General features: G+C 37.4%; 1 protein-coding gene across 2 annotated transcripts in view; it reads right to left on the bottom strand.

The window, feature by feature from the left end:
* Positions 1 to 27,423, bottom strand: part of RAD18 (RAD18 E3 ubiquitin protein ligase) — a 134,370-nt gene extending 106,947 nt beyond the window's left edge. For both annotated transcript variants that reach the window (XM_057507053.1, XM_036878228.2), the window contains exons 1-2: positions 27,078 to 27,423; positions 19,181 to 19,262 (exon numbers count right to left, since the gene is read on the bottom strand). In XM_057507053.1, the coding sequence (XP_057363036.1) occupies positions 19,181 to 19,262; positions 27,078 to 27,128 (133 nt within the window). In that variant the 5' untranslated portion in view covers positions 27,129 to 27,423. The remainder of the gene's footprint in view (positions 1 to 19,180; positions 19,263 to 27,077) is intronic.
* Positions 27,424 to 27,663: the final 240 nt, after the last annotated feature.

Genomic DNA, 27,663 nt, shown 5'->3' with positions numbered 1-27,663 from the left:
AGTGCACATTTGTAAATGTGATTATATAGCATTTTTAGGAGAGGAAATAGCACTTGGCAGATAACAGTTTGTTAATTAGCATATCAGATAATAATACCCATGAGTCTCTATTATGATATGGCTATCACAAACTCCATAAGCAATGTACATCACTCTCTTTATCCTCCACCTGTTAAGTGTAGGAAATACCCATATAAGACCTGGGATGGATACTACATAAACTTGTCAAATGTCTCTACTGTCTAATATTCTAAATATAAGTTTCAATATAAGACATATACAGGTTAAGAAATTACATATATCCCAGTTATCAAATTAAAGATTTCTACATCCCAATTCTGTAAATGATCTCCACCACCCCACATTCCACAAGCACTAAGGAAAGAACAATATATAAGGGAAGGTTCTTGACCTCAAGGAGCTAACAAAGTAGTGAGGAAACTGCAGTACAACTTGGTTTAAGTCCTAATGATTTAAGCAGGCAAGTAAAAATAAAAAAAACTCTTGAAAGAAGAGAAAGGAAAAAACAACTTACCTACAGATGAGGAAAGATAAAAAACTGAATCTGACTTCTCAGAAACCATGCAAGCAAGACAGTGGTGGGAAAGAACCCACCAACCTAGAATTATATATCCTGTGAAGTTATCTTTCAAAAGTGGAAAAGAACATAATATTCTTCATGTAATTGTAGATTAATGATAAAAAAAAAAAAAAGAAAAGGGGGATTACTCCCTGATAGGATAAAACTAACTGCAAATCAATGATTAATGCATACCTTACATATCCTTAATTTTGATCTTTTAAAGGGTGTTGGATGATCAGCTATGGAAGTACATTTTGCTGATAATATTCCTTTCTCTTAAAAAAAAAAAAAAAGCAGTTCCTGTGTGGTAATCTCCAATAGGTTCTTCACAATGGTATAAAGGTCATATCAAAGTGTGGGCAAAGGGTTTGTTTGTGTTTATACAGAGGATCAAAGCCTAATTTGGCTACCCAGAAAACGAATTAAGATACGATATGAAGAAGAACTTCCAACATCAACATCCTCTGGAAGAGTCATTCCAGAAGATGATCATCAAAAAACTTCAACAAGATCCTGGCGCTGTTGCAGTTGTAGCTGCATTCATCCCACCCATTCCTGGACTTGCCATTGGAATGAAGAAGGAGATATCTAACCTGGCCTGTGCATACAGTAAAACAACAAATTTGACTGGATCTATACTGTCAGGAACTCAACCAAAAATTAGGAGAAGTGCAAGTTGCAGTGCTCCAAAATCGTGCGACTATAGACTATCTACTGTTAAAAGAACATATTGGATGTGAACAGTTCCCAGGAATGTGTTGTTTTAATTTGTCTGATTTTTCTCAAACTATTCAAATTCAGTTACACAATATCCATCATATCACTGATAAGTTTTCACAAATGCCTAGGGTACCTAACTGGTTTTCTTGGTTTCACTGGATATGGCTGGTAATTGTAGGTCTGCTTTTGTTATGTATCTGTATTCCTATTCTGTTAATGTGTGTATACAATTTAATTAGTAGTTTGTTAAAACCTATACATGCTTATGTTACTCTACAAGAAGATATGTCAAAGAAATAATTAACCTTCCCATGTTTTCTTCCGTCTGCTACTTCTCTACCTTTTCTTCTTCTTTCCTAATTACAACCCTTTAGTAGAATTCGTGCCTCATATCGAAAATTACCGAGTATCATAATTCTTCCAAGTGGTAAAGATCTCAAGACAAATGCTGGGCATAGAAGCCACAGGGCATAAATATGCAAAGAAGTAAAAAGCTAACCTTTTCAAACAATTTTGCTTCTCTCTCACTTACCAACTTTACATTTCCCTGTATGGCCCCGGAAGATGGCTGGTTAGCCAGAGACGGGTAAGATTCCTCAAGGGAGGAACAACCTAAGACAGGCACAGTTGCAGGGAGGCCATCAGGTGAGAAATTGGGGATCAACAGAGGTGAGGCTTAGAACCTCACCCCACCTGTTTTGAGAGAAATCTTCTGCATCCGTGGATGTTTTGTTGCCTTTGTCTAGCTTGGATTAATACTTAGTCTATAGGCACAGACCTGATCATCTACATTTGCCCTCTTACAGCACTAAATTATGTTTTCTACCTTTATTTTGCATCTATCTTCAGCATTTTATTAAAAATAATAATAATAATAATAATGGAGAAACGTGGGATTCACATATAAATCAAGTATAAAAATCAAACGAATAATCATATCTGACTTGATTGTTTATAGTTCATGATGCGTGATCAAAACCGAAAGTTTCTGTGATATGACTGCCCTTGCACTGTTCACCATGTAAGAACTTATTCACTATGTAAGAACTTGTTCACCATGTAAGAACTTGTTCACCATGTAAGAACTTGTTCACCATGTAAGAACTTGTTCATTATGCTTCAGAAGATTGGAGACTGTTGAGAATTAGGCTTGGGGTTCATGAATGACTGTGCACTGAGTCCCCTATACAGAATTTTATTGTTGTTAACAACCATTTGATCAATAAATATGAGAGATGCCCTCTCAAAAAAATAAATGAATGAATGAATGAATGAATGAATAAATAAATAAAGTCGAAAAGAACTGAAGACTTTCTCAGGCAAATAAAAACAGAGGGAATGTGCTCCCTGCAGACGTGCAGCACAAGAAATGTAAAAAGAAATATTTCAGAAAGAGGGAAAATTATATAAGTCAGGAATCTACATAAAAAAAGACCACTGAACAAGAATTAAGTACAGGTAAAATAAAAACTTTTTATTCTCAGTGATCTAACAGATAATAGTTTGTTCAAAATAATACTGGCAGAAAAGTATTAGACTATCTATGCTTATACATACATATGTGCTTATGTATAAGTTAAGTGAATGACAGCAATGATACAAAAATCGGAGGGAGTAATTAGGTATTTTACTTAGCTCAGGCTGCCATAACAAAATACCAAAGCTGGCTGCTTAAACAACACATTTATCTTCCACAGTTCCGGAAACTAGAAATTCAAGATCAAGATGGCAGTATGGTAGGTTTGTGGTGAGGGCTCTCTTCTTGGCTTGTAGATGGCTGCCTACTCCCTGTGCCCTCACAGGACAGGGAGAAAGAGAACAAACTGTCTTTTCTTATAAGGGCGCTTATCCCATAATGCAAGGCCCACCCATGAGCTCATAATGACCTTATCTAAACCAAATTATCTCCAAAGGCCCCATCTCCAAGTGCCTCACATTGGGTATTGGGTCTTAGGAATTTGAGGGAACACAATTCAGTCTATGACATTCTACCCCTTGCCTCTACAAATCCATGATCTTCTCATGTGCAAAATGCATTCATCCTACCCCACCAGCCCCCAAGGTATCTTAATTCATTCCAGTATCAAAACCAAAGTCCAATGTCTCATCTAAATAGCACCTAAATTAGATATGGGTGAAACATAAGGTATAACTCATTATGAGCCAAAATTCCTCTCCAGATTCATGCTCTTGACCATCAATGTTTTCTCTTCACAGTATAAAAAGTCTCCTGAACAATACTGCAATCAAGAATTCCAAAATCTGGCTGCTCATCTGAGTCATCTGGGTAGATTTTTGTGGGTTTTAATTTAGTTTCCCTAGCCCTACCTCTAGTCACACCAGTTCAATAGAGTTTGGTCAGTAAATCACATCCGTAATATGTGGTTCTGACTGAACAATGTTTTTTTGATTTTGCTATTAGGTTGAATAAAATTGTCATATTTGGTATGTCTAAAAGGACAAATATTAGTAATTTCATGTAGTTCAACATAGCACTGTGCACTTACTGTGTACTGTTTTAAGCATGTTACATGTATTAACTCTTGATCTTTACAGCAACCCTGAAGTTAGTATTAATATCGGTCCCATTTTACAAGAAGGAAAAGGGAACAAGGGCTTAGCGAACTTGCCCAAACATCACAGAGCTAACAGCTGGCAAAAGCAAGTACCAGAGTCTATTCTCTTAACATACTTCTAATTAATTATTTAAAATACTTATAATTTGTTTATAAAGTACATTAATACATATCTATATAATACAAATAAATATTATTTAATTAATAGGATAACAAGTGCCAGAGTATCTATAAGTCTACTGCTCTCTCTTTATAATCTTGTATGTGTTTTGTTTTGAAATATGGAGAACCAGACACTAGTCCAAGGTCCTGGCTTAATTTCAGTGTATTACCAAATGTATCTATACTGGTGAACTGCACACCAGCATAATTTATTCTCTAGTGAGCAACCAAGACATTCCATTCAATGTAGTACAGCTGAAGAGCTTTGAACCATATATTTCTGGGTGATTATTTATATCAACTGTTCTTCCATCCAAAAACCCAACTATGATCTATGTGGGCAGTGGGAGAGGGTAGAATAAAACAATGACACAAGGAGTAGCTTCAGAGAAAACTCCAAGCCTTTGGGAAGGAGGCACTTCTAATCTCAAACAGGATACAGCCAGCTGCTAGCTTTAAAAACCAAAGCAGACAGAGGCTAATACATAGCTCAGTGGCTTCTCTTTTGTGAGGGAAAAAGAAGAGAGAAGAGGGAACCCAATATTTTGGCTTTTTAAGGGGCTGCCTGAGGGACTGGCTTCTATCCTGCCTGACTTAGGGTACAAATGGGATGTGGCATACTCTAGATGCCTGGGGACCACTAGGAATGAAAAAAGAGCTGGGTGGTTTATTGCAGTTGCAGAAGCATTATAGTACAACAGATTCAAGGGAAGCAAGAAATTATGAACTAATGAAAGAAACCAGCAAAACATCTCTAATCGAGAATTTACACTCACAAGTTCAAAGACACATCTACATAAAAGATTTAAGAGGTCCCCCAGAGTCTCTAGCTGGATTGATTGGTGAAGATCTCTCCCTGTGTGAAGCTAATCTGTAAAGTCTGAGAGGTGACTGTTTTTTCAAATGCAAGTATCCCAACACAGAGTAATGAGGCATGCAAAGAAACAGGGAAACAGCCAAACCAAAGGAATAAAATAAATTTACAGGAACCAATCTTAAAGAAACAAAGTTTCTTTAAGAAACTTACTAATTACCTGAGAAAAATTCAAAATAACTGTATAAAGATGCTCAAAAAGCTAAGTAAAGCAATAAAAAATTGAGAATATCAAAGAGAAAACATAAAAAAGAACCAAACAGAAATTTTAGAGCTGAAGAATAAGTGAATTCAAAAATTCACTAGAAGAGTTAGGCAACAGACTTGATCAGCAGAAGAAAGAATCAATGAACTATAGACAAGTCTTTTGAAATTATTTAGAGTAAAAAGAGGAAAAGAAAGAAGAATCAGGAAAGCCTCAGAAACTTATAGGACACCATCAAAGGGACCAATAAATGCATTACAGGAGTCCAAAACAAAAAAAGAAGAGAAAAACAGGCAGAAAGCTTGTTTGAAGAAATAAAATCTGAAAACCTCCCAAATCTGGGAAAAGAAATGGGTATCCAGATTCAACAAGTACAACAGACCCCAATAATAAAGAACCCAAAGAAGACCTTGCCAACCCATATGTAACCAAACTGTCAATAGTGGAAGACAACTGAAGAAATTTAAAAGCAGCAAGAGAAAAGCAACTCACCACATACAGGGGAGCTCACATTACACTACCAGTGGATTTCTCAGCAAAATCTCTCTGCCAGAGAAAGCTAGATGATATATTCAAAATGCTGAATTTAAAAAGAAAAGAAAAACTGCCAACCAAAAATACTATATTCAGCAAAACTGTCCTTCAAAAATGAAAGAGAAATAAAGACTTTCCCATATAAACAAAAGCTGGAGGAAGTTCTTTACCACTAGACCTGCCTTACATGAACTCTAAAGGAAGCCATAAAGTAGAAACAAAAGGACACTAGATAGCAGTAAGAAAGCTGCTACACAAAGGTATAAAGCTAACTGGCAAAAGTAAATATGTAGGAAAATACAGGATACTATAATACTGTAATGGTGGCAGATAATTCACTTTTAACTCCAGCACAACATTTAAAAGAAAAACTATCAAAAATCTATAAAAAATAAGTTATTCGTACACACTATAAAAGATATTTTGTGGCATCAATATAAGTGTGTGGGAAGAAATTAAAGAGTAGAATTTTTGTTTGCAACTGTAAGTTAAGTTGTTATCAGCTTAAAATACTTTGCTACAAATATGTGTTACAGAAGCCCCATGGAAACCACAAAGAAAACAGTTATAGAGGACATGCAAAAGCAAATGGGAAAGGAATAAAAGCATATCATTATTTTAAAAAATCAACAATAGACAAAGGAAGACAGCCAGAAAGGAACAAAAAGCTACAGGACACACAGAAAACAATTAACAAAATGACAACAGTTAAGTTCTTCCTATTACTAATTAATTTAAATGTAAATGGATCAAACTCCCAAGTAAAAAGACATAAAGTGGCTAAATAGATGAAAAAGAACAAGATCCAAATACATGCTGTCAACAAGAGGCTTCAGATTTAAGGACACACAGAAACTGAAAGCTAAGGGATGGAAAAAGACATTCCATGCAAATGGTAACCAAGAAAGCAGGGGTGGCCACAATTATATCACACAAAATAGGCTTTAAGTTGAGGGGGGTGGAGAAAAAGAGGTGTAGGAAGGCAAGGCAGAAACCTCCTCCCAAAAACTTGTAAAAGAAAAACATACAGCAAATACTACTAAACCTGAAAACAAGCTGAAGACTGCAGAACAGACTACCTACACCTGGGGAAGAAGAGAAGACCTCACAGGAAACAGTACAGGGGCAGAGCTGCGATGGAGCGATGGAGCGGGACCCAAACCCCTCCCCAACCCCAGCCTACAGCTGGGAGAAAGAGGAATGGAGCAGGGACGGACGACGCAGCCCAGAATCACTGAACACCTGGGCCTGGAGATCTGCTCCAGAAGCACTAGCCCACATTATACTGGGTTCTGGTGATTAGTGGGACTGGACACCAGGGACAGATGGAACACTCTGGGAGGCCAAGACTCCAGCCACTTGTGGAGAACAAGAAAGCTCCACCAGTCCCCCTAAGACAAAAGCAGAGGTGGCACTTTGAAAGACATGCCAGCAATGGAAGGGGTGCAAGAGGGGTGAGGGTGGGAGAGAGCTCTCTCCTCAGAAGAAAGGGCAAGTGGAGGATACTTCCCCAGCCCTCCCTCAGCCCAAAAGGTCGGGAACAGTCGGGAGCCCCAACACCCCAACTCCTGGCCAGCAACATAGCCGGAGCCACCTCCCTGTGGGCCCGGCTGGTGAGCTAACCCACTCAGCCCAGAGGCAGCATCAGACTTTGCTACCTAGCAGGCAGAGGGAGACTCTCCCAGCTTTCTCAGCTCCATTTCAGCCCAACCAGGGAGGTGCCTGCAGCAGAAGTGCCTGCAAAAGCCAGCCCTGAGGGCTCCTTCCTCCCTGCAGGTGTCCAAGCCAGGTACTGCATGTCTAGCCCTGCCCCAGAGAGCTGCACAACAGCCATGCCCAAGCCATTAACCCTGCAGCCCCACCATTGCTACAGGGCAGGCAGAGGGTGGCCCCGCCCACAGCAAACCTAGCAGGGACTTATGCTCTGAACACAAAGGTAGCTGAAGCAAACTGCCAGGGCTGCAGACTCAGACCACTGCCAGCAGATAGATAGAAATATGGCCCCAACCACTGCATGCCAACAGCTGGGGCTCCAGCAAAGTAAAACCAGACAAGAGAGTAAAGAGTCTTGAGCTTCAGGTAACCACAGGACACCTCCTTCATAAAGCTATTACTCTATAGGCCAGGAAGCATAGCAGAGCAATATAATACAAAGGCAGAAACACAGAAACCCTGACAAAATGAGGAGGCAGAGGAATATGTTCCAAACAAAACTACAGGACAAGACACCAAAAAGAGGACTAAATGAATTGAAGATCACCAATCTTCTTGATAAAGATTTCAAAGTAAAAGTCACAAACATGCTCAGATTTACAGAAAAATATTTAAGATTGCAGGAAGAACTTTAACAAAGAGATAGAAGACCTGAAAAAGAGCCACTCAGAGCTAAAGAATACAGTGTCTAAGATGAAACATACAATGGAGAGATTTAAGAGTAGATTACTGCAAATAGAGGAGACAGTGAATGAGATGAAAATTAAAGAAGAACACAACTATGCTGAGGAACAGAGAGAAAAAGGGATCTCTAAGAATAAAAGAGTAATAAGAGAGCCGTGTGACCAATCCAAAAGAAATAATATTAGCATAGTAGGGGTACCAGAAGGAGAAGAGGGAGACAAAGGGATAGAAAGTCTCTTTCAGAAAATAACTGTTGAACATTTCCCCAATCTGGGGAAGGAAATAGACACACAGGTCATGGAAGCACAGAGATCCCCTAACAAAAGGAACCCCAGGAAGACAACACAAAGACATGTAATAACTAAAATGACAAAGATCAAGGATAAGGAGACAATATGGAAAGCACCCAGAGACAGAAAAATATTACTTATAAGGGAAACCCCATCAGGCTATCAACAGACATCTCAGCAGAAAAATCTGACAGGCCAGAAGGGAGTAGCATGATATATTTGATGTAATGAAACAGAAGGCCCTCCAATCAAGAATCCTCTGTGCAGCAAGATTAACAACCATTTAAATTTGAAGCAGGGATTAAACAATTTCCAGGTAAAAGTTGAATGAATTCACCACTACTAAGAAATCCTTACAGGATATGATAAAGGGACTGCTGTAGATAGAAATGTTCCTAAGACTAGATAGCTTTCACTGTGAAAATAAACCTAAAGTAAAAGTAGTAGAACAATTAATTATCAAGTGAGTACAAAATTAAAACAACAAAAGAAGCAAAATCAACTATACACAAAATCATGCAAGGGATACACAAAAAGTGCAGATTGTGACATCTAATGGCCAAAGAGGAGGAAGAAGGAAAACAAAGTGTCTTTAGATTGTGTTTGAAATAGAGTAATCAGCAATTTAAGATAGACTGTTATATAGTAAGGAAGCTATACTTGAACCTTTGGTAACCACAAAACTAAAGCCTATAACAGATACCCAAAAATTAAAATAAAAAAAGAGAAATCCAATCACAACAATAAAGAAAACCATCAAATAACAAGAGTATAACAGAGGAAGAAAGGAACAGAGAAGAGCTACAAAAACAGTCAGAAAACAATAAAACAGCAATATAAGTACATATCTGTCAATTGCCTTAAATGTAAATGGACTAAATGCACCAATCAAAAGACATGGAGTGGCAGAATGGATAAAGAAAGAAGACCCACCTATATGCTGCCTACAAGAGACTAATTTCAGACCCAAAGACATACACAGACTAAAAGTGAAGGTATGTAAAAAGATATTTCATGTAAATAATAGGGAGAAAAAAGCAGGATTAGCAGTACTTATATCAGACAAAATAGACTTCAAAACAAAGAAGTTAGGAGACAAAGAAGGACATTACATAATGATAAAGGGATCAATCAAACAAGAGGATATAACCATTATAAATATCTACACACTCAACATAGAAGCACCTAAATATGTAAAACAAATACTAACAGAATTAAAGGCAGAAATAGATTGCAATATACTCATTTTAGGAGATGTTAACACACCACTCACATCAATAAACAGATCACCAGACAGAAAATAAATATGGAAACAGAGGCACTGAACAATACATTAGATCAGACGGACTTAACAGATATATACAGAACGTTCCACCCAAAAGCAGCAAGATACACATTTTTCTCAAGTGTACATGAAATAATTTCCAGAATAGATCACACACTAGGCCACAAAAAGAGCCTCAATTAATTTAAAAAGATTGAAATTGTATCAAGCTAGATAACAATGGTTTGAAACTAGAAATAAATTACACGCACAAAAAACAAAAAGGCCTACAAACACATGGAAATCTGTTTCTGTATTTAGAAAATAGTTCTAAATAATCAATGGATCAATAACAAAATAGAAATCAAGCAATACATGGAGACAAATGAAAACAAAAACTCAACAATCCAAAATCTGTGGGACACAGTGAAGGCAGTTCTAAGAGGAAAGTACGTAGCAATATCAGTTTACCTCAAGAAACAAGAACAATCCCGAATAAACAGTTAAACTCACAATTAAAGAAACTAGAAAAAGAACAAATGAAGCTCAAAGTTAGTAGAAGGAAGAACATAATTAAGATCACAGCAGAAGTAAATAAAATAGAGATGAATAAAACAATAGAAAAACATCAGTGAAACCAAGAGCTGGTTCACTGAGAAAATAAAATAGATAAATCCCTAGCCAGACTTACCAAGAAAAAGAGCACACACATAAACAAAATCAGAAACAAAGAAGGAATAACCACAGCAGATACCACAGAAATACAAAGAATTATTAGAGAATACTATGAAAAATTATATGCCAACAAATTGGACAACCTAGAAGAAATGGACAACTTCCTAGAAAAATACAACCTTCCAAGACTAACCCAGGAAGAAACAGAAAATCTGAATAGACCAGTTACCAGCAATGAAATTGAACTGGTAATCAAAAAAGTCCCCAAAAACAAAAACCCAGGTCCAGATGTCTTTACAGCTGAAATCTACCAAAAATTTAAAGAAAAGCTAATACCCATCCTCCTTAAAGTATTCTGAAAAGTAGAAGAGGAAGGAATACTTCCAAACTCATTCTATGAGGCCAGCATCATCCTAATACCAAAACCAACAGACACCACAAAAAAAAAAGAAAATACAGACCAGTATTTCTGATGAACATAGATGCCAAAATCCTAGCAAAATATCAGCAAACCAAATTCAAAAATCCATCAAAAATGTCATCCATCATGATCAAGTAGGATTTATTCCAGGATGCAAGCATGGTACAATACTGGTAATCCATCAATATCATACACATTAACAAAAAGGATAAAGAAACACATGGTCATCTCAATAGATGCTGAAAAAGCATTTGACAAAATTCAACATCCATTCGTGATAAAAAAGCTCAACAAAATAGGTTTAGAGGATATATACCTCAACATAATAAAAGCCATATCAGGCAAATCCACAGACAACATACTTTAATAGCAAAAAGCTGAAAACTTTTTCTCTAAGACTGGGAACAATACAAGGAAGTCCACTCTCACCACTTTTATTCAACATAGTACTGGAGGTACAAGCCATGGCAATCAGACAAAACAGAGATAAAAGGCATCCAAATTGGTAAGGAAGAAGTTAAACTGTCACTGTTTGCAGATGACATGATATTATACATAGAAAACCTAAAGATGCCACCAAAAAACTATTAAAACTAATAACTAAATTCAGCAAAGCTGCAGAATACAAAATTAGTATACAGAAATCTGTCACATTCCTATATACTAACAATAAATGAGCAGAAACAGAAATCAGGAAAACAATTCCATTTACAATTGCATCAAAAAGAATAAAATACCTAGGAGTAAACCTAACTAAGGAGGTGAAAGACCTGTACTCTTAAAACTATAAGACACTCATGAGAAAAATTAAAGAAGACACCAAACAATGGAAATCGATCCCATGCTCATGGATAGAAGAATTAATATTGTCAAAATGGCCATCCTGCCTAAAGCAATCTACAAATTCAATGCAATCCCTATCAAAATACCAACAGCATTCTTCAAAGAACTAGAAGAAATAGGTCTAAAATTCATATGAAACCACACAAGATACCGAATGGCCAAAGCAATCCTGAGAAAAAACAAAGCTGGGGGTTATACTCCCTAACTTCAATCTCTACTACAAAGCTACATTAATCAAAACAGTTTGGTACTGGCATAAGAACAGTCCCACAGATCAATGGAACAGAACAGAGATATAATTCTACACATATATGTCCAACTAATGTACAATAAAGGAGCCATGAATATACAATGGAGAAATGACAGCCTCTTCAACAACTGGTGTTGGCAAAACTGGATAGCAATATATAAGAGGTAAAAACTGGATTATTGTCTAACTCCACACAAAAGTAAACTCAGAATGGATGAAAGACCTCAATATAAGTCATGAAACCATAAAACTCCTAGAAGAAAACATAGGCAAAAATATCTTGAACTTAAGTATGAGCAATTTTTTTCCTGGACACATATCCTCAGACAAGGAAAACAAAATTAAAAATGAACAAGTGAGACATCGTACTAAAAAGCTTCTGTACAGCATAGGACACCATCAGCAGAACAAAAAGGCATCCCTACAGTATGGGAGAATACATTCATAAGTAACTCATCTGATGAGTTAACATCCAAAATATATGAAGAACTCATACACCTCAACACCCAAAAAACAAGTAACCCAATTAAAAAATGGGCAGAGGACCTGAACAGACACTTCTCCAAAGAAATACAAATGGTCAACAGGTACGTGAAAAGATGTTCCACATTGCTAATTATCAGGGAAATTCAAATTAAAACCACAATGAGATTTTCACCTCATACCAGTTAGAATGGCCACTATCCAAAAGACAAGAAATAACAAATAACTAGACCCATGTGGAGAAATGGGAACCCTCCTACACTGACGGTGGAAATGTAAATTGGTGCAACCATTGTGGAAAGCAGTATGGAGGTTCCTCAAAAAACTAAAAACAGAAATACCATTTGATCCAGTAATTCTACTTAAAGAAATTTACCCAAAGAAAATAAAATCCCTGTTTCAAAAAGACATATGAACCCCTATGTTTATTCCCGAACTATTTGCAATAGCCAAGATATGGAAGCAACCTAAGTGCCCATCAGTAGATAAATGGATAAAGGGGAACAATAATACACCAAGGGGTTGCAGGGGAGGGTAAGCGGGATAAATGGGAACAATTCATAATGACAATAGAAGTTGATCACAGTGACAGAAGTACAGCATGGAGAATACAGTCAATGTTTCTGTAACATCTTCCTACATTGATAGATAGTAACCACACTAGAGAGTTTGAGGATATAGTAATACGGGAAACTTTGAACCACTGTGCTGTACATTTGCAACCAATATAAGATTGTACATCAATGAAACTTTAATTTAAAAAAACAGACTACATTAAAGAAAAAGGAAGACATTATCTAATAATAAAATTAGGAACTAATTCATCAGGAAGAACCAATTAACCAGGAAAATATAACAATGATAAGTATATATACACCCAACATCAGAGTGCACAAATACATAAAGCAAACATCAACAGAACTGAAGGGAGAAAAAGATAGCAACACAATAATATTTCAATGCCTCATTTTCATTAATGAACAGAACAACCAGATAGAAGATCAATAGGGAAACAATGGGCTTGAATACTATAAATCAAATGTATCTGATAGACATATTCAGAATATCCTAACAGGAGCAGAACACACATTCTTTTTTAGTACAAACAGAACATTTTTCAGGAAAAATCACACAAACAAGCATTAAGAACTTTAAGAAGATAAAAATCATACCAAGTATCTTTTCTGACCACAATGGAATGAAAGAAAACAGAAAAAGGAAAACTGAAAAATACACAAATGTATGGATATTAAACATCCCTGAACAGCCAATGGGTCACAGAAAAAATCATAAGGGAAATTAGAAAATATATTGAGAAAATAAAATGAAAACACAACATACAAAAACTTAAGGATGCAGCAACAGCTGTAGTAAGAGGTAAGTTTATAGCAGTAAATGCCTATATTTCAGAAAGATCTCAAAGAATCTAACTTTATACCTCAATGCACTAGAAAAAGAATAAAACAAGCTCAAAGTTTGAAGGAAGGAAATAATTAAGATTAGAGCAGGAATAAATGAAATAAAGAACAGGGAAAAAAATCAGTGAAATCAGGAGTTGGTTTCTGAAAACCCACAAAATTAACAAACCCTTAAGTAGGCTATGAGAAAAAGAGAAAACTCGAATAAAATCAGAAATGAAAGAGGAGACAAGTTATACCACAGAAATAAGAAGGATTATAAGAGACTACCGGGAACAATTATATGCCATCAAATTTGATAACCTAGAAGAAATTTAAATAAATTAGTAGAAATATTGAATCTACCATGACTGAATAATGAAAAAATTTGTTAACAGTGTAGATTTGAGGTCTTATATTTTCTTACTACCTCCCTACCCCAAAAATAACCACATAGAAAAGGCTCTATATAGACCCACGCTAACACAGCTAAAAACAAAACTTGACAGGATCAACCTGATCTGCAAATAACTCAAGCTAAGAAACAGGGCTAAATTTCTTCCAAATGTAAACACACAGATCAAAGCTCAATGGACCCTAAGCAGGACAAACACAAAAGTAAATGGAACTAAAGCACAGTACAGATTTCTGAAACCAGTGATAAAGAGAAAATCTGAAAAGCAGCGAGAGAAAAAAGGCACACTGTATAGCCTAAGCTATAAGTAAGAACAGCACACCTGGTTTCACCTGAAACCAGCAAAGTCAGAAAACAGTAGAATGACCATTCTGAAAGAAACAAAATGCTAACCTTGAATTCTATATCCACTGAAAGCATGTTTCAAACAGCAAAGAAATAACTTTCTGGACAAACAAAAGCTGAGAGAATTCTTCAGCAGTATATCTGTTCTATAAGAAATATAGCAGAGAGAATAAAAATGATACCAGAAGGAAACTTTGACATATATAAACCAAAAATGATAAATATGTGGATAAATATAAAAGGCTTCTTGAAAAATTTCTAATTTGTTTAAAAGATAATGGACTGACTACAGAAAATATAATAACAATGTATTATAGTGTCTAAAATCAATATACACATAAAATGAAAGATAACAATAGGATAACAGGAAAATAGAAGTACACATTTGTAACAGTTTTACAGTACTCAGGTGGCATAACTGAGAGGAGATTGGAACAAGTTAAAGATGCATTTTTTTAAAACCACTAAAATAATAAAAGAAGGAGATCTAATAAAGTCAACTGTAGAAAAGATTTAATACTTTAAAAATGTTCAATTATTTCTTAAAAAAGGGAGAAAGAGCAGCACTATTTACAATATCCAAGATATGGAAGCAACCTAAGTGTCCATCAGTAGATGAATGGATGAAGAAGATACGGTACATATACAAAATGGAATATTACTCAGCCATAAGAAGAAAACAAATCCTACCATTTGCAACAACATGGATGGAGCTAGAGGGTATTATCTTCACTGAAATAAACCATGTGGAGAAAGACAAGTACCAAATGATTTCCCTTATTTGTGGAGTATAACAACAAAGCAAAACTGAAGGAACAAAACAGTAACAGACTCACAGACTCCAACAAGGGACTAGCAGTTACCAAAGGGGAGGAGTGTGGAGGGCAGGTGGGAATGGAGGGAGAAGGGGATTGAGGAACATTATGATTGGCATACATGGTGTTGGGGGGCGGTCACAGAAAAGGCAGTGTAGCACAGAGACAGTAGTTACTCTGTGGCATCTTACTACACTGATGGACAGTGACTGCAATGGGGTGGGGGAGACTTGATAATATGAGTGAATATAGTAACCACAATGTTTTTCATGTGAAACCTTCATAAGAGTGTATATCAGTAATACCTTAATAAATAAAAAAAATTTTAAGGCAGAAAGAGAGGAAAGACTAGACGGACAAATAAAAAACAAAAAGTAAGGTAATATATCTAAATCCAGCCATATCAATGATACAGTAACTTCTAGCAATGATGGAGATGTTGTATATCTGCACTGTTTAATACAGCTACTAGCAAAATGAGGCCAGTGCAACTGGAAACCAAAGTTTTAATTTTATTTAACTTTAATTAACTTTACTTAAAAAGTAAATAGCTGCATGTGGCTAGCAGCTACTGTATTAAACAGTATAGATCTAAATATTCCAAATAAAAATAGCATTGTCAGTCTGAATTAAAGGGTAAGACCTAAATATATGTTGTCTATAAAAAGCTCAATTTAAATATAAAGATACAGGTAGGTTTGAAGTAAAAGGATGAGGAAAGATAAACCATACAAACACTAATCTGAAAGAATTTAGAGTAGCTACATTAACAGCAGAAAAAAGTACACTTCAGAACAGGAATATCACCAGGGATAAAGAGGGACATTTCATGGTAAAACATATACAATTCATCAAGCAATTAATCATAAGTATGTATGCACCTAACAAAAGCACTTCAAAATACAAAAAGCAAAAACTCATAGAAATGAAAGGAAAAAGATAAATCTGCAATTTAGAGATTTCAGCATTCCTCAGTATTGATAAAATAACAGAGAAACAAGAGATATAGAAGACTTAAAGAGCACTATTAACCAACTTTACCTAATTGGCATTTAAAGAACACTCCACCCAACTACAACAGTATAGATGCCCTCTTCAAATATACACAGAACAATAAACAAGAAATATACACTGGGCCATAAAACAAGTCTAAGAAAATTTTAAAGAACTGAAATCAAACAGATTATGTTTTCTGACCAGGACATAATTAAATCAGTCGTTAGTAACAGGAAGATATTAGGAAAACTCCCAAATATTTGGAACAGACTTCTAAATACTCATGGGTCAAAAAAGAAACCATAAAGGACACTGGAATATATTTTAAATTGAATAAAAATGATAATATATTATAATGTGCAGAATTACAGCTAAAGCAGGACTTGGAGGGAAATGCTTTAAATGCTTAGAATATAAAGAAAGAAAGGTCTTATATCAGTTATCTCAGCTTCTACATTAAGAAGCTAGAAATAGAAAAGCAAATTAAGGTCAAATAAGTAAAAGGAAGGACATAAAGATAAAAGTATAAATCAATGAAATAGAAAAAAGACAAAATACAGAAAACAATGAATCAAAAGTTGGTTATTTGAAAAGAGCAATAAAATAGATAAACCTCTAGAAAAATGAATCAAGGAAAAAAGAGAAAACACACATCTCTAATATATGGAATAAAAAGGATCCTCCAGACATGAAAAAGACAATTAAAAATAGTATAAAAAAATAAACCTATACCAATAAACTCAACAGCTTAGATTAAATGGACAAATTTCTTGAAAGGGATTTAAGATTGTTTTAACATTCAAAAATCAATCAATGTAATTAATCATACTATAAAATAAAATAAAGTAAATCATATGAGCATCTCCATAGATGCAGAAAATATAATTGACAGAATTCAACATCCATTTATGATTTTTAAAGAACCTCTCAACTAATTAAGAGCAGAAGGGAACTGCCTCAACCATAAATTTATGAAAATGAATTAAGAATATGATAAAACTTACTGCTAACATCATACTTAAAAGACTGAATGCTTTCCCTGTAAAACAGGAAATAAAAGAAAGGATATGCACCCCCAACACCTCTACTTCATATCATACTAGCTTCTACTTCTACTTAACTTCCTAACAACACTTCACTTGTACTTAACATCGAGGTCCTAGTCTGTGTAACAATAAGAAAAAAGAAATATGAGGCATACAGATTAGAAAGGAAGAAGTAAAACTGTCTTTATTCACAGATGACATGGTTTGTCTAAACTTTCCTAAGGAATCAACAAAAATAGATGCTGGAATTAAAATATGAATTTAGCAAGATTGCAAGATAAAAGGTCAATATAAAAAATTGCATTTCTGTGTGTATGGCCTGTGCACTGAAAACAAAACAATATTATTGCAAGGAATTAAAGAAAAGCTAAAGGTGGAAGAAAATGCCATATCCATATATTGAAGACTCAACAATGTTAAAAATGTCAGTTCTCCTCTCCAGATTGATCTCTGGATTCAGCACAATCTCCATCAATCTATCAGCAGTCTTTTTCATAGACACTGATGATCTGAATCTAAAATTTATATGGAAATTAATATAAAATGCAAAGATCCTAAAAGAACCAAATAATTTTGATAAAGAAAAACAAAGGTGGAGGATTTACAATGCCTGACTTCAAGACTTACGACAAAGCTACAACAATTAAGAGTTTTGTATTGCCACAAGGATGAACATATAGAGCAACAGGATGGAAGAGTCCAGAAACAGATCCACACATGATCGCCTGATGTCAGACTGACCAAGACAGAGAGAACTCTTATCAGACGAGAGAAATGCACAATATCTTAATTGTAGTGGTTATATGGTATGTATATTATCAAAATTCACTGACACTTGCATACTTCACTGGGCACTTAAAATGGATGTATTTTGTTAAAATAGTATTTTGTTAAAATAGGTACATTATACCTAAATGAAGATAAGTTTAACACATATTTAGAAACAATCCCCAAAACGTACCATGGTTTCTAATATGATTCTGGCCTAGAGGAAACTAACATTTATCAAGGGCCTACACCATGCCAGACACTGGGTTCTATACATTTAATCTCTTTTGAAGTTTGAAGAAATGGTAGGCATCTGCAAACTAATCCACCTAGTAAGTGGAGCTCAGCCAAGCCTATGTATAATTCTAATGCCCATGTTGCTATTACCACCATCCACTTATGTGTCTTCTCTAGAAACTTTGTCACCAAAGCGTCTACTACCCACTAAAACCATTTTTTAAGCCTAACTTGGATTTTTTTTAACTTTCCAAGTCGAATCAATTCAAAAACAGAGGATAAGAAAAATCATGAACCTAGATAATCCAGGCCCTGGATGGGCAGCTCCTGAACAATGATTGACAGGCTCACCCTTATGTGCTAAATACCTCAAGCTACAGTATAAAAAGTACTTACATGCTCAGCTCATAAGAGAAGTACAAGAAAATTCCAATATATGAGTCTTCCCAGCATCACATAGCAAGGTAAGTGATAAACTGTCTGTAATACTCTTCCAAATCTTCCCCCCAGGACTTTTAAACTCTAAAATTCTACACCAAGGGCTACTTGGTTGAACCACCTATCTGTATCCTGTTAAAAACAAAATTTCTGAAATTTAGCACCTAAAAGAGCTTGGCAAATGAAGAACCATATAACATGACCAAAATCTTTATTGCCATAAATGTTACAAAAGGCATTAAGAATATCCAAAGGACGCAGTAGAAAATATAGCAGCCTTGTAAAAACTTCAATATTCAAGAGGGAGATGGTGGAAAAGACCTTCTGAAAATCTCAAGATAGATGAACCAAAGGTGAGAAATAAATATGTATACTTCCTTTTGGCATTAAAGGAACACTATGTAAAATCACATTTTTACTAATGCATAGAAGCAATATATACTTACAGTTATGTGAACACTGAGGAATTATCATTGCAATGTTGAAATAGTCAAAGCAAATTCCACACCGCAGCAAATTATCTATTGTCTGAAATGCAAAAAAATACATATACCTATCAGAAAGACATCATGATTGGAGCGTCGGCCACAGAACTTTCTCCATCACCTAATAACAAGAACAAAAAATTAATGATACTTCTTCGTAAAATATACAAACTCAAAAACTAACTCCACATAAACTGCACAGGATCTTGGGAAACAGTGAAAAACCTCCCTGAAGTAACCTACACATTTAAATCTCAGGTTACCCAGAATGCTTTAGACAGATGAAGCTGACACTGTAAGGATTCCTGTTCCATATTGTCACCCATTCACAAATGGGCTACTCTATTCCTGCTCCACTTCCCATGTATGTCCAGCTTTTACTTCAAGCCTCTTCCTCTTTAGACCCCATTCCCTGATCTACAGTCACTATTGGGTGAAAAGCCCCGGTACCCGTTCACCATACAGGTTAAGAAGAAAATCAGAGAATATTAAAGACAGACATTCAAAATTATCTAGTTAAAGCTGAAAGCTTTTCCTTTAAGAAAGGGAACAAGACAAGGATGCCCACTCTCCCCACTTTTACTCAACATAGTACTGTACTGGAGGTCCTAGCCTCAGCAATCAGACAACACAAAGAAATAAAAGGCATCCAGACTGGTAAGGAAGAAGTTAAACTGTCACTGTTTGCAGATGAGATGATATTGTACATAAAAAACCCTAAAGAATCTGCCCCCAAACTACTAAAACTAATAAATGAATTCAGCAAAGCTGCAGGATGCAAAATTAATATGCAGAAATCTGTGGCATTCCTATATACTAATGATGAACTAGCAGAAAGAAATCAGGAAAATAATTCCATTCACAATTGCATCAAAAATAAAATACGTAGGAATAAACCTAACCAAGGAGGTGAAAGACCTATACCCTGAAAACTACAAGACACTCATGAGAGAAATTAAAGAAGACACCAATAAATGGAAATACATCCTGTGCTCATGGGTAGGAAGAATTAATATTGTCTGTCAAAATGGCCATCCTGCCTAAAGCAATCTACAGATTCAATGCAATCCCTATCAAAATACCAACAGCACTCTTCAACAAACTAAAGCAAATAGGTCTAAAATTCATATGGAACCACAAAGATGCTAAATAGCCAAAGCAATCCTGAGAAGGAAGAATAAAGCAGGGGGGATTATGCTCCCCAACTTCAAGCTCTACTACAAAGCCACAGTAATCAAGACAATTTGGTACTGGCACAAGAACAGACCCATAGATTAATGGAACACACTAGATAGCCCAGATATAAATCCACATATATATGGCCAATTAATATACAATAAAGGAACGATGGACATACAATGGGGAAATGACAGCTTCTTCAACAACTGTTGTTGGCAAAACTGGACAGCTACATGCAAGAGAATGAAATGGATTACTGTCTAACTCCATACACAAAAGTAAACTCGAAATGGATCAAAGACCTGAATGTAAGGCGTTAAACAATAAAACTCTTAGAAGAAAACATAAGCAAAAATCTCTTGAATATAAACATGAACAACTTTTCCCTAAACACATTTCCTCGGGCAAGGAGAAAAACCACAAAAATGAGCAAGTGGGACTATATCAAACTAAAATGCTTCTGTACAGCAAAGGACACCATCAGCAGAACAAAAAGACATCCTATAGTATGGGAGAATATATTTGTAAATGACATATCCAATAAGGGGTTAACTTCCAAAATTATAAGAGCTCACATGCCTCAACACCCAAAAACCAAATAACCCGATTGAAAAATGGGCAGAGGATGTGAACAGACATTTCATCAAAGAAATTCAGATGGCCAACAGGCACATGAAAAGATGCTCCACATCCCTAATCATCAGGGAAATGGAAATTAAAACTACAGTGAGATATCACCTCACAGCAGTTAGAATGGCCAACATCCAACAGACAAACAACAAATGCTGGCAAGGATGCGGAAAAAGGGGAACCCTCCTACACTGTTGGTGGGAATGTAAATTAGTTCAACTATTGTGGAAAGCAATATGGAGGTGCCTCAGAAAACTAAAAATAGAACTACCGGTTGACCCAGGAATTTCACTCCTAGGAATTTGCCCAAAGAAATCAACATCCCAGATTCAAAAAGACAAATGCAAATGCACCCCTATGTTTATGGCGGCACTATTTACAACTGTTAGGCAAAAAGACAGAAATGAGCAGGATGAAAAGAAGAGAGGAACTCTCAAAGATGATTCAGGGAGTTGAAAAGATACAGAGAGCCAGAAATGACTCAGAGTTAATCAGATAAAGTCACAGGGTCCAAGAGTTACTCAGGAAATGTTCAGGGTCTCCCCAGATAAGAAACATCAGAAGCATAGGCACAACACAGCCCCTGTCCTCATTTCACCAATCAGAAAAGCCTAGAGAGCTGACAGCTGTCAATCAAGGACTTCTCTGCCCGGCCAAAACCACATAAAAGAAGCCTCATAATGATAATGAGCATCCGGGCCTGTCTTATCTTAGGCAGGCCCGCTCTGTTACTCTATGCAGAGTGTATTAAAACTCACTTTGCTTTCTTGACATTGGTCTCTTGTCTCACTATATCTGACTTCCCTGCAACATCAAGCCGAGTCCTTTCCTTCCTAACACACTAGCCAAAATATGGAAGCAACCTAAGTGTCCATGAGTAGATGAATGGATAAAGAAGAAGTGGTACATATACATAATGGAATACTATTCAGGTATAAGAAGAAAATAAATCCTACCATTTGCAACAACATGGATGGAGCCAGAGGATATTAATGTTCAGTGAAATAAGCCAGGTGGAGAAAAACAAGTACCAAATGACTTCACTCGTCTGTGGAGCATAACAACAAAGCAAAATTGAAGGAACAAAGCAGCCTCACAGATTCCAAGAAGGGACTAGCAGTTACCAAAGGGGAGGGGTGGGGAGGACAGGTGGGGGCGGAGGGAGAAGGGGATTGAGGGGCATTATGATTGGCACACGTGGTGTGGGGGGGGTCACGGGGAAGGCAGTATAGCACAGAGACAGTAGTGACTCTGTGGCATCTTACTACGCTGATGGACAATGACTGAAGTGGGGTGGGGTGGGGACTTGCTAATATGGGTGAATGTAGTAACCACAATGTTCTTCATGTGAAACCTTCACAAGAGTATATATCAATGATACCTTAATAGAAAAAAAAAAGAAAGAAAGAATCTAGTTAAAAACCCTTACTTCACAAATGAGGAAACTGTATCCAGAGCATGCAGACATATTGGACACAAGTCTCACCAGCACTAACTTGTGTCCATCCTGGCAGTCAGTCCAGTGCTTTCGGCACAGTCCTGCACAGAACTATGTGGGCAGAGCCAAATGAGGAAGCTGGGGCCAGTGACAGCAGAGGGAGGTGAAGAGGTGGAAAATCTAGAAAGTCAGATGTACATCAACCTGGAATGCAATCAAAACAGGAAAGGACCTATTCTCACAACCTAAAACCTTCTGAATTATTTAAAATAAAATGTTATTCCATTCAGTATAATGCTGCGCAGATATTTAAAAGAAAAAAAAAAGGAGGGAGCTCTCTTAATGTACTGATATGGGAAGACTACTCACTGGTAAGTGAGAAAAGGAAGGTACAGATGGGAATAAGAAAGTATTCTATTTTTATCGAAAATGTATATATATTGCGATATAATGAGTTATAAGAAATACATATTTGGTCATTCGTATGACCATATATTTCCCAGGTATACTGGGTCTTCATACACAGTTCCTGAAAACACTGCAGTCTAGAGGTGAAAGGTGGGTTTTGTCATGTTAATAAAACGGACCCCTACCCCCACCCAAGGGCGGGGCTGGAGGCTGAAGCAACCAGTGGCCAACAATTCAGTCAATCATGACTATGCAAGGGCGCCCTCACAGAAACCCCTGAAGATCTTCTGCTCTCTGCTCTGATCTGTTGGACCCCGCTCCTTACTGGGAGAGAGCTTCTAAGCCTGGGGAACCAGAACACCTCCGTGTGCCACCAAGCCAGGTCCCACGCTCCTTTATTTGGGGTCCTGCCCTATGTATCTCCTCATCTGGTGTTAACTTGTATCCTTTGCGGTATCCTTGATTAAACTGGTAAACGTAAGTGTTTTCCTGAGTTCTACGAGCTTCTAGCAAATTAACCTAACCTAAGGGGAGCAGCTGGGATATTTTCCCAGCCCGGGACAAAATACCTTCGAAACCCAACTCAGTCAAAGGGAGACATAAAATGAGAGAAACCGGTTTATTGCTTACAAGCAGTCGTCCACTTCTGCTCATGCATATCTCTCTGCAACACAGCTGCAGAAAGGGACCCTACCCAATATCTTGGGTCCAGATACCCTTGCTCCCCCTGGTAATTAACTACTGATATGCAGATGGTTACTTTTCTCCACACCTTCTTGGAAACACCTATTTATATGGAGATGCACTAAGGCCAGGGGAGAGATTCTGGACATATTGCAATTTTACCCACAAGGAGGTCATGGGAACCTCCAATCTGTAGCCGGTAGGTCAGAAACACAGGTAACTGCCTGGGGTTTGCAACCGGCATCTGGAATCAGGGGTGAAGGGCAGTCTTGTAGGATGGAGCCCTTAACCTGGGGAATCTGGTGCTGGAGACCAGGCAGAGAGCATCAGAATTGAGTTGAGTTCTGGGACACCCTGTTGATGTTCAATTGCTTGCCATCAGTATGTGTGGGAAGACCCCCTCCCACATACTTAAACACTTTGGAATTGGGTCCAGGTACCTGAATGAAGTTATACTACTATTACTGTTGTGTATAATGGTATTGTTATGTATATGTGTGTAGAAAAAAAGCCTAACCCTTAGTGATATATAAAGAAATTCTGAAAAGATACACAAGAAGTAATAAATAATGGTCACAAGTGTGTATTTTTGAACTATTTGAAGGTACTACCTATATTTTAAAAATACAAATGTGATGAATAGTCCATGTAAGGAAATATTATATAGGCATTTAAAAAACATGCTTTCAAAGAATAATTAATGCCATGGGAAAAGGTTCATGTTAATGGAAAGTTAAAAAATCAGAGAACAAATCTACAACAATACATCACAAGAGAACTATGTAGTTTAATCTCCATAACGATCTTACGAAGTTTATAGTACCTGCATCCCAGTTTTACAGATGAAGACTATAGATCAAATCCGAGAAGATGACAATAAAGTGATCTCAAATTTTAAATGCTTATATACACATCGTAGGTACGTGTGTCCATGAGCATACACAAGAAAAACTGAAGAAAAATAAGAGAAAGCATTAAACAGTGATTATCTCTGAATGGGAGGATGATGGATAACTTTCATTTTCTCCTTTATCATACTCTGATTTCTAGTTTTTTCTACTCTATACACATGTATTTATAATTTGTCAAACACAAGAAGTTTTGTTACAGTAAAACCAGGGGAATAAACATTAAAATGCAAACAGCTCCCATTATTTTGGATGGTAAACTATTATTGACACAAAAAGCTAGAGAACTGTCTTGAAAATGGGTTAAGAGCAGAGGCAGGACCAGAAACCAGAACCCTGGCATCTAGTCTAATTGCACTTTCTTCTACATAACCACCCTCTTCTGGAGGAGGAGTGGTGCCGACAGACCTACTGAGCAAGACTGCAGAGGGTGACACCCATCATAGGAGCTCTACCATTCTTCTACAAATTGCCAGTCATGCCACTTCAAGACTGTAACATGCACACCACATGTGCCTCAACATCCACCCCCTACCCTCAGCCAAAAAAGGAAAAAAATTCTAAATAGATAGTGGTCGGCTGGGTGCCCCGGTATTTAATTTAGAGAGAGAAAGTGGAAAGGGGCTAAGAAATGGAAGCAAAGACTTAATAATTAGAGCAAAGGTTCCTAAGGTTTTTGGGTCACATATATCTTTGAAAAATTAATGAAAACTATGGATTTTCTTCTTAGAGAAACACATAGACAGACCAAAATTGTGTAAATAATTCCAGATACAAAAGTCTTTCTGTGGATCCTAGGTTAGAAACCATGGAGTAGAGGCAGATTTCTATTCAATATAAGAAAGAACTTCAAACAGAACTACTTCTGGGAGTAGGTAATTCTTTGTCCCTGGAGGAATTCAAGCAAAAGCTAGATGAGAAATTGGCAGATATGTTATAAAAGGGATTAATATGTTGCAGGAAGCTGGCTTTCCAACCTTAAGATTCTGTGATTCTAATATGGACTCAATCCACTTTCTGGTGCTGAACTCTACAAATTCAGTGCTGTGGTTACATATCAAAGCCAGAGAAGACATGGAAACTGCCTCTAAAGAACATCGTGAAACTTGTGGGAATATATGTTTAAATCTACAAAGCAGGTTGCTGTTACAAGTTACAGAGCTTTCACTTCCTTTACCCAATTCGACCTTCTCGACAACAAATAAAAAGGAGAAACACTTAGCACATGTACTAAATATACTAAAGATATATTAATTGAATGTTTAGTACCTGCCAAATACCTTCAATCAATTAGCAAATAATTTTTTAGCACCCAATATGTACCAGGCATTGTGTTAAGCGCAGTCAATAAGCCAGACAGGATCCCTATCCACACACATCAACTCATTTAGCCAACCCCATAAATGCTTATTTTTGTCTGCAGGTTATTGTTGAGTAAATTCAGGCTCAGAAAGGTTAAGTAACTGACTCAAGGTCACACAGTTAAATAAGAGGCAGAGACCATATTTAACGCAGGACCACTGGAACTCAAACGTACGCTCCTCACTGCACCTGGGTGCCAAGGGTGCCCACCACAACTTCCAAACCACATCTTCCCTAGATCCTTCCACGTCAGCTTTTCACCATGGGGCTAATTCCCAGGCACCGTAGATGACACTGCTGACGGCAGGAAGAACAAGGCATTATACTTACTTTAACCTCCCCACAAGTCTCTTCACTTAATCCTCAAAGTCAGCCTTATGACTCAGTGGAGCGGAAAGCACAATCCCCAAGTTTACAAAACTGAGGAACAGAATGACAAAGTGATCTTGCCCACATCACAAATGGAAATATGTAACCACACAGCAAGGAGAAAAACCAAGCAAGTGATGAATAGCCAACACAGCAAAGTCTATCTGCTCGCGACCAAACCTAACAGGGATCCAGGGCTCACCACTACTGTCAATGTAAACTGGAATGTCTTGCCAAAACCTGGCCACAAAAAAACAATGTTATTTTGGTGAAATAATTCAATGAAATGAAAGGCTAGCCCTGAGCCTGAATCCTAATCTCTTCGTTTAAAAGAGAACGATGCACAACTGTTAGGAGGTAGGAAACGTGGAGGAGTTAGGACAAACCAGCCATAGGCTTCTTGAAAGTCATTATAAGAAAAGAAAGAGAACATAACGGGATTACCTGCTTCGCTAAGTGATTAAATAAATGTTATTTGATGCACGGTCCTTCCAAAATCATGCCCGGTATCATTTTGGGTAATTCGCAATTAATGTAGTGCCAGAGTTGACATATGGCTTGGCACGTAGTCAGCCCTCAGAAAGGGTTGTCAGTGTCGTTTTCTCTGTTTAGAGTAACTTTTTCTAGAGGTTATCGTTATGACTGAACCGCGGAACACCTGGTTCCGTAAGACGGCCAACCCCAGCTCAGCTTAAGGGACGGAGGCCTGTCCCCGTCACTTCTCGGGGAGGGAGCTGCGGCCCTGAGTTATGCGGTCTGCAAGTGGCAGGGCAGAGCCGGGTACCCTGGCCCAGCTCCCGCCGCGTCCTCTCTCCTTTCTCAAGGCTGGGCTGGCCTCCCGCGGACACCCGGACGCCCCCAACCTTCCCGAGGCACTCACCTTCATGACTGCCAGGCCTGGGGGCCACCGAGGCTCGACTAGAGAGTCCATGGTTTCCCCAACAGTGGCTGGAGAGTGGTCCCGCACTGGCTTCCCGCGTTCCACAGCCACTCGAAATTCCCCGCGCTACCGAGTGACGTCACAGCCTGAGACGAGCCCGAGGCTTGTGCTGAGCCTGCCGGCAGTTGTAGTACGTGGGCGGAGCGCAGCCCGAGATATTCTCACTGCGCACGCGCGAGGCTTCCGCTTCGCGTCTCCGGCAAAAAAAAAAGGAGCGGTTTAAAGAGCCCGCACCTACTTTTGTACCAGACCCTTTCTAAATCAGAGCCTGTAAAGTGTCAGGAAAAGACAGCCAGTAACCAAACTAAATCTACGGCTCGCCAAATCTTTCAAGCTCATGCTTCCTCCCTCTGGTCGCCCTCCCTGACTGCTATAATGATCTGTCCCTATTAACAGGTAAATATTATCGTTAGTTTACACACGAGGAAGCTTAAGCTTAAAGATGTGAATAGAGTTTCCTTGAGTCACACAGTGTCACAGACTACAGACAGGGCCTCTGGCTTTAAATAGCTCATTTTTTTCCACC

The sequence above is a fragment of the Manis pentadactyla genome, chromosome 1 (genome assembly GCF_030020395.1).
Source record: "Manis pentadactyla isolate mManPen7 chromosome 1, mManPen7.hap1, whole genome shotgun sequence".
NCBI lineage: Eukaryota > Metazoa > Chordata > Mammalia > Pholidota > Manidae > Manis > Manis pentadactyla.
Note: the sequence above shows the minus strand (reverse complement) of the source record. Positions and strands in the feature narration are given on the sequence as shown.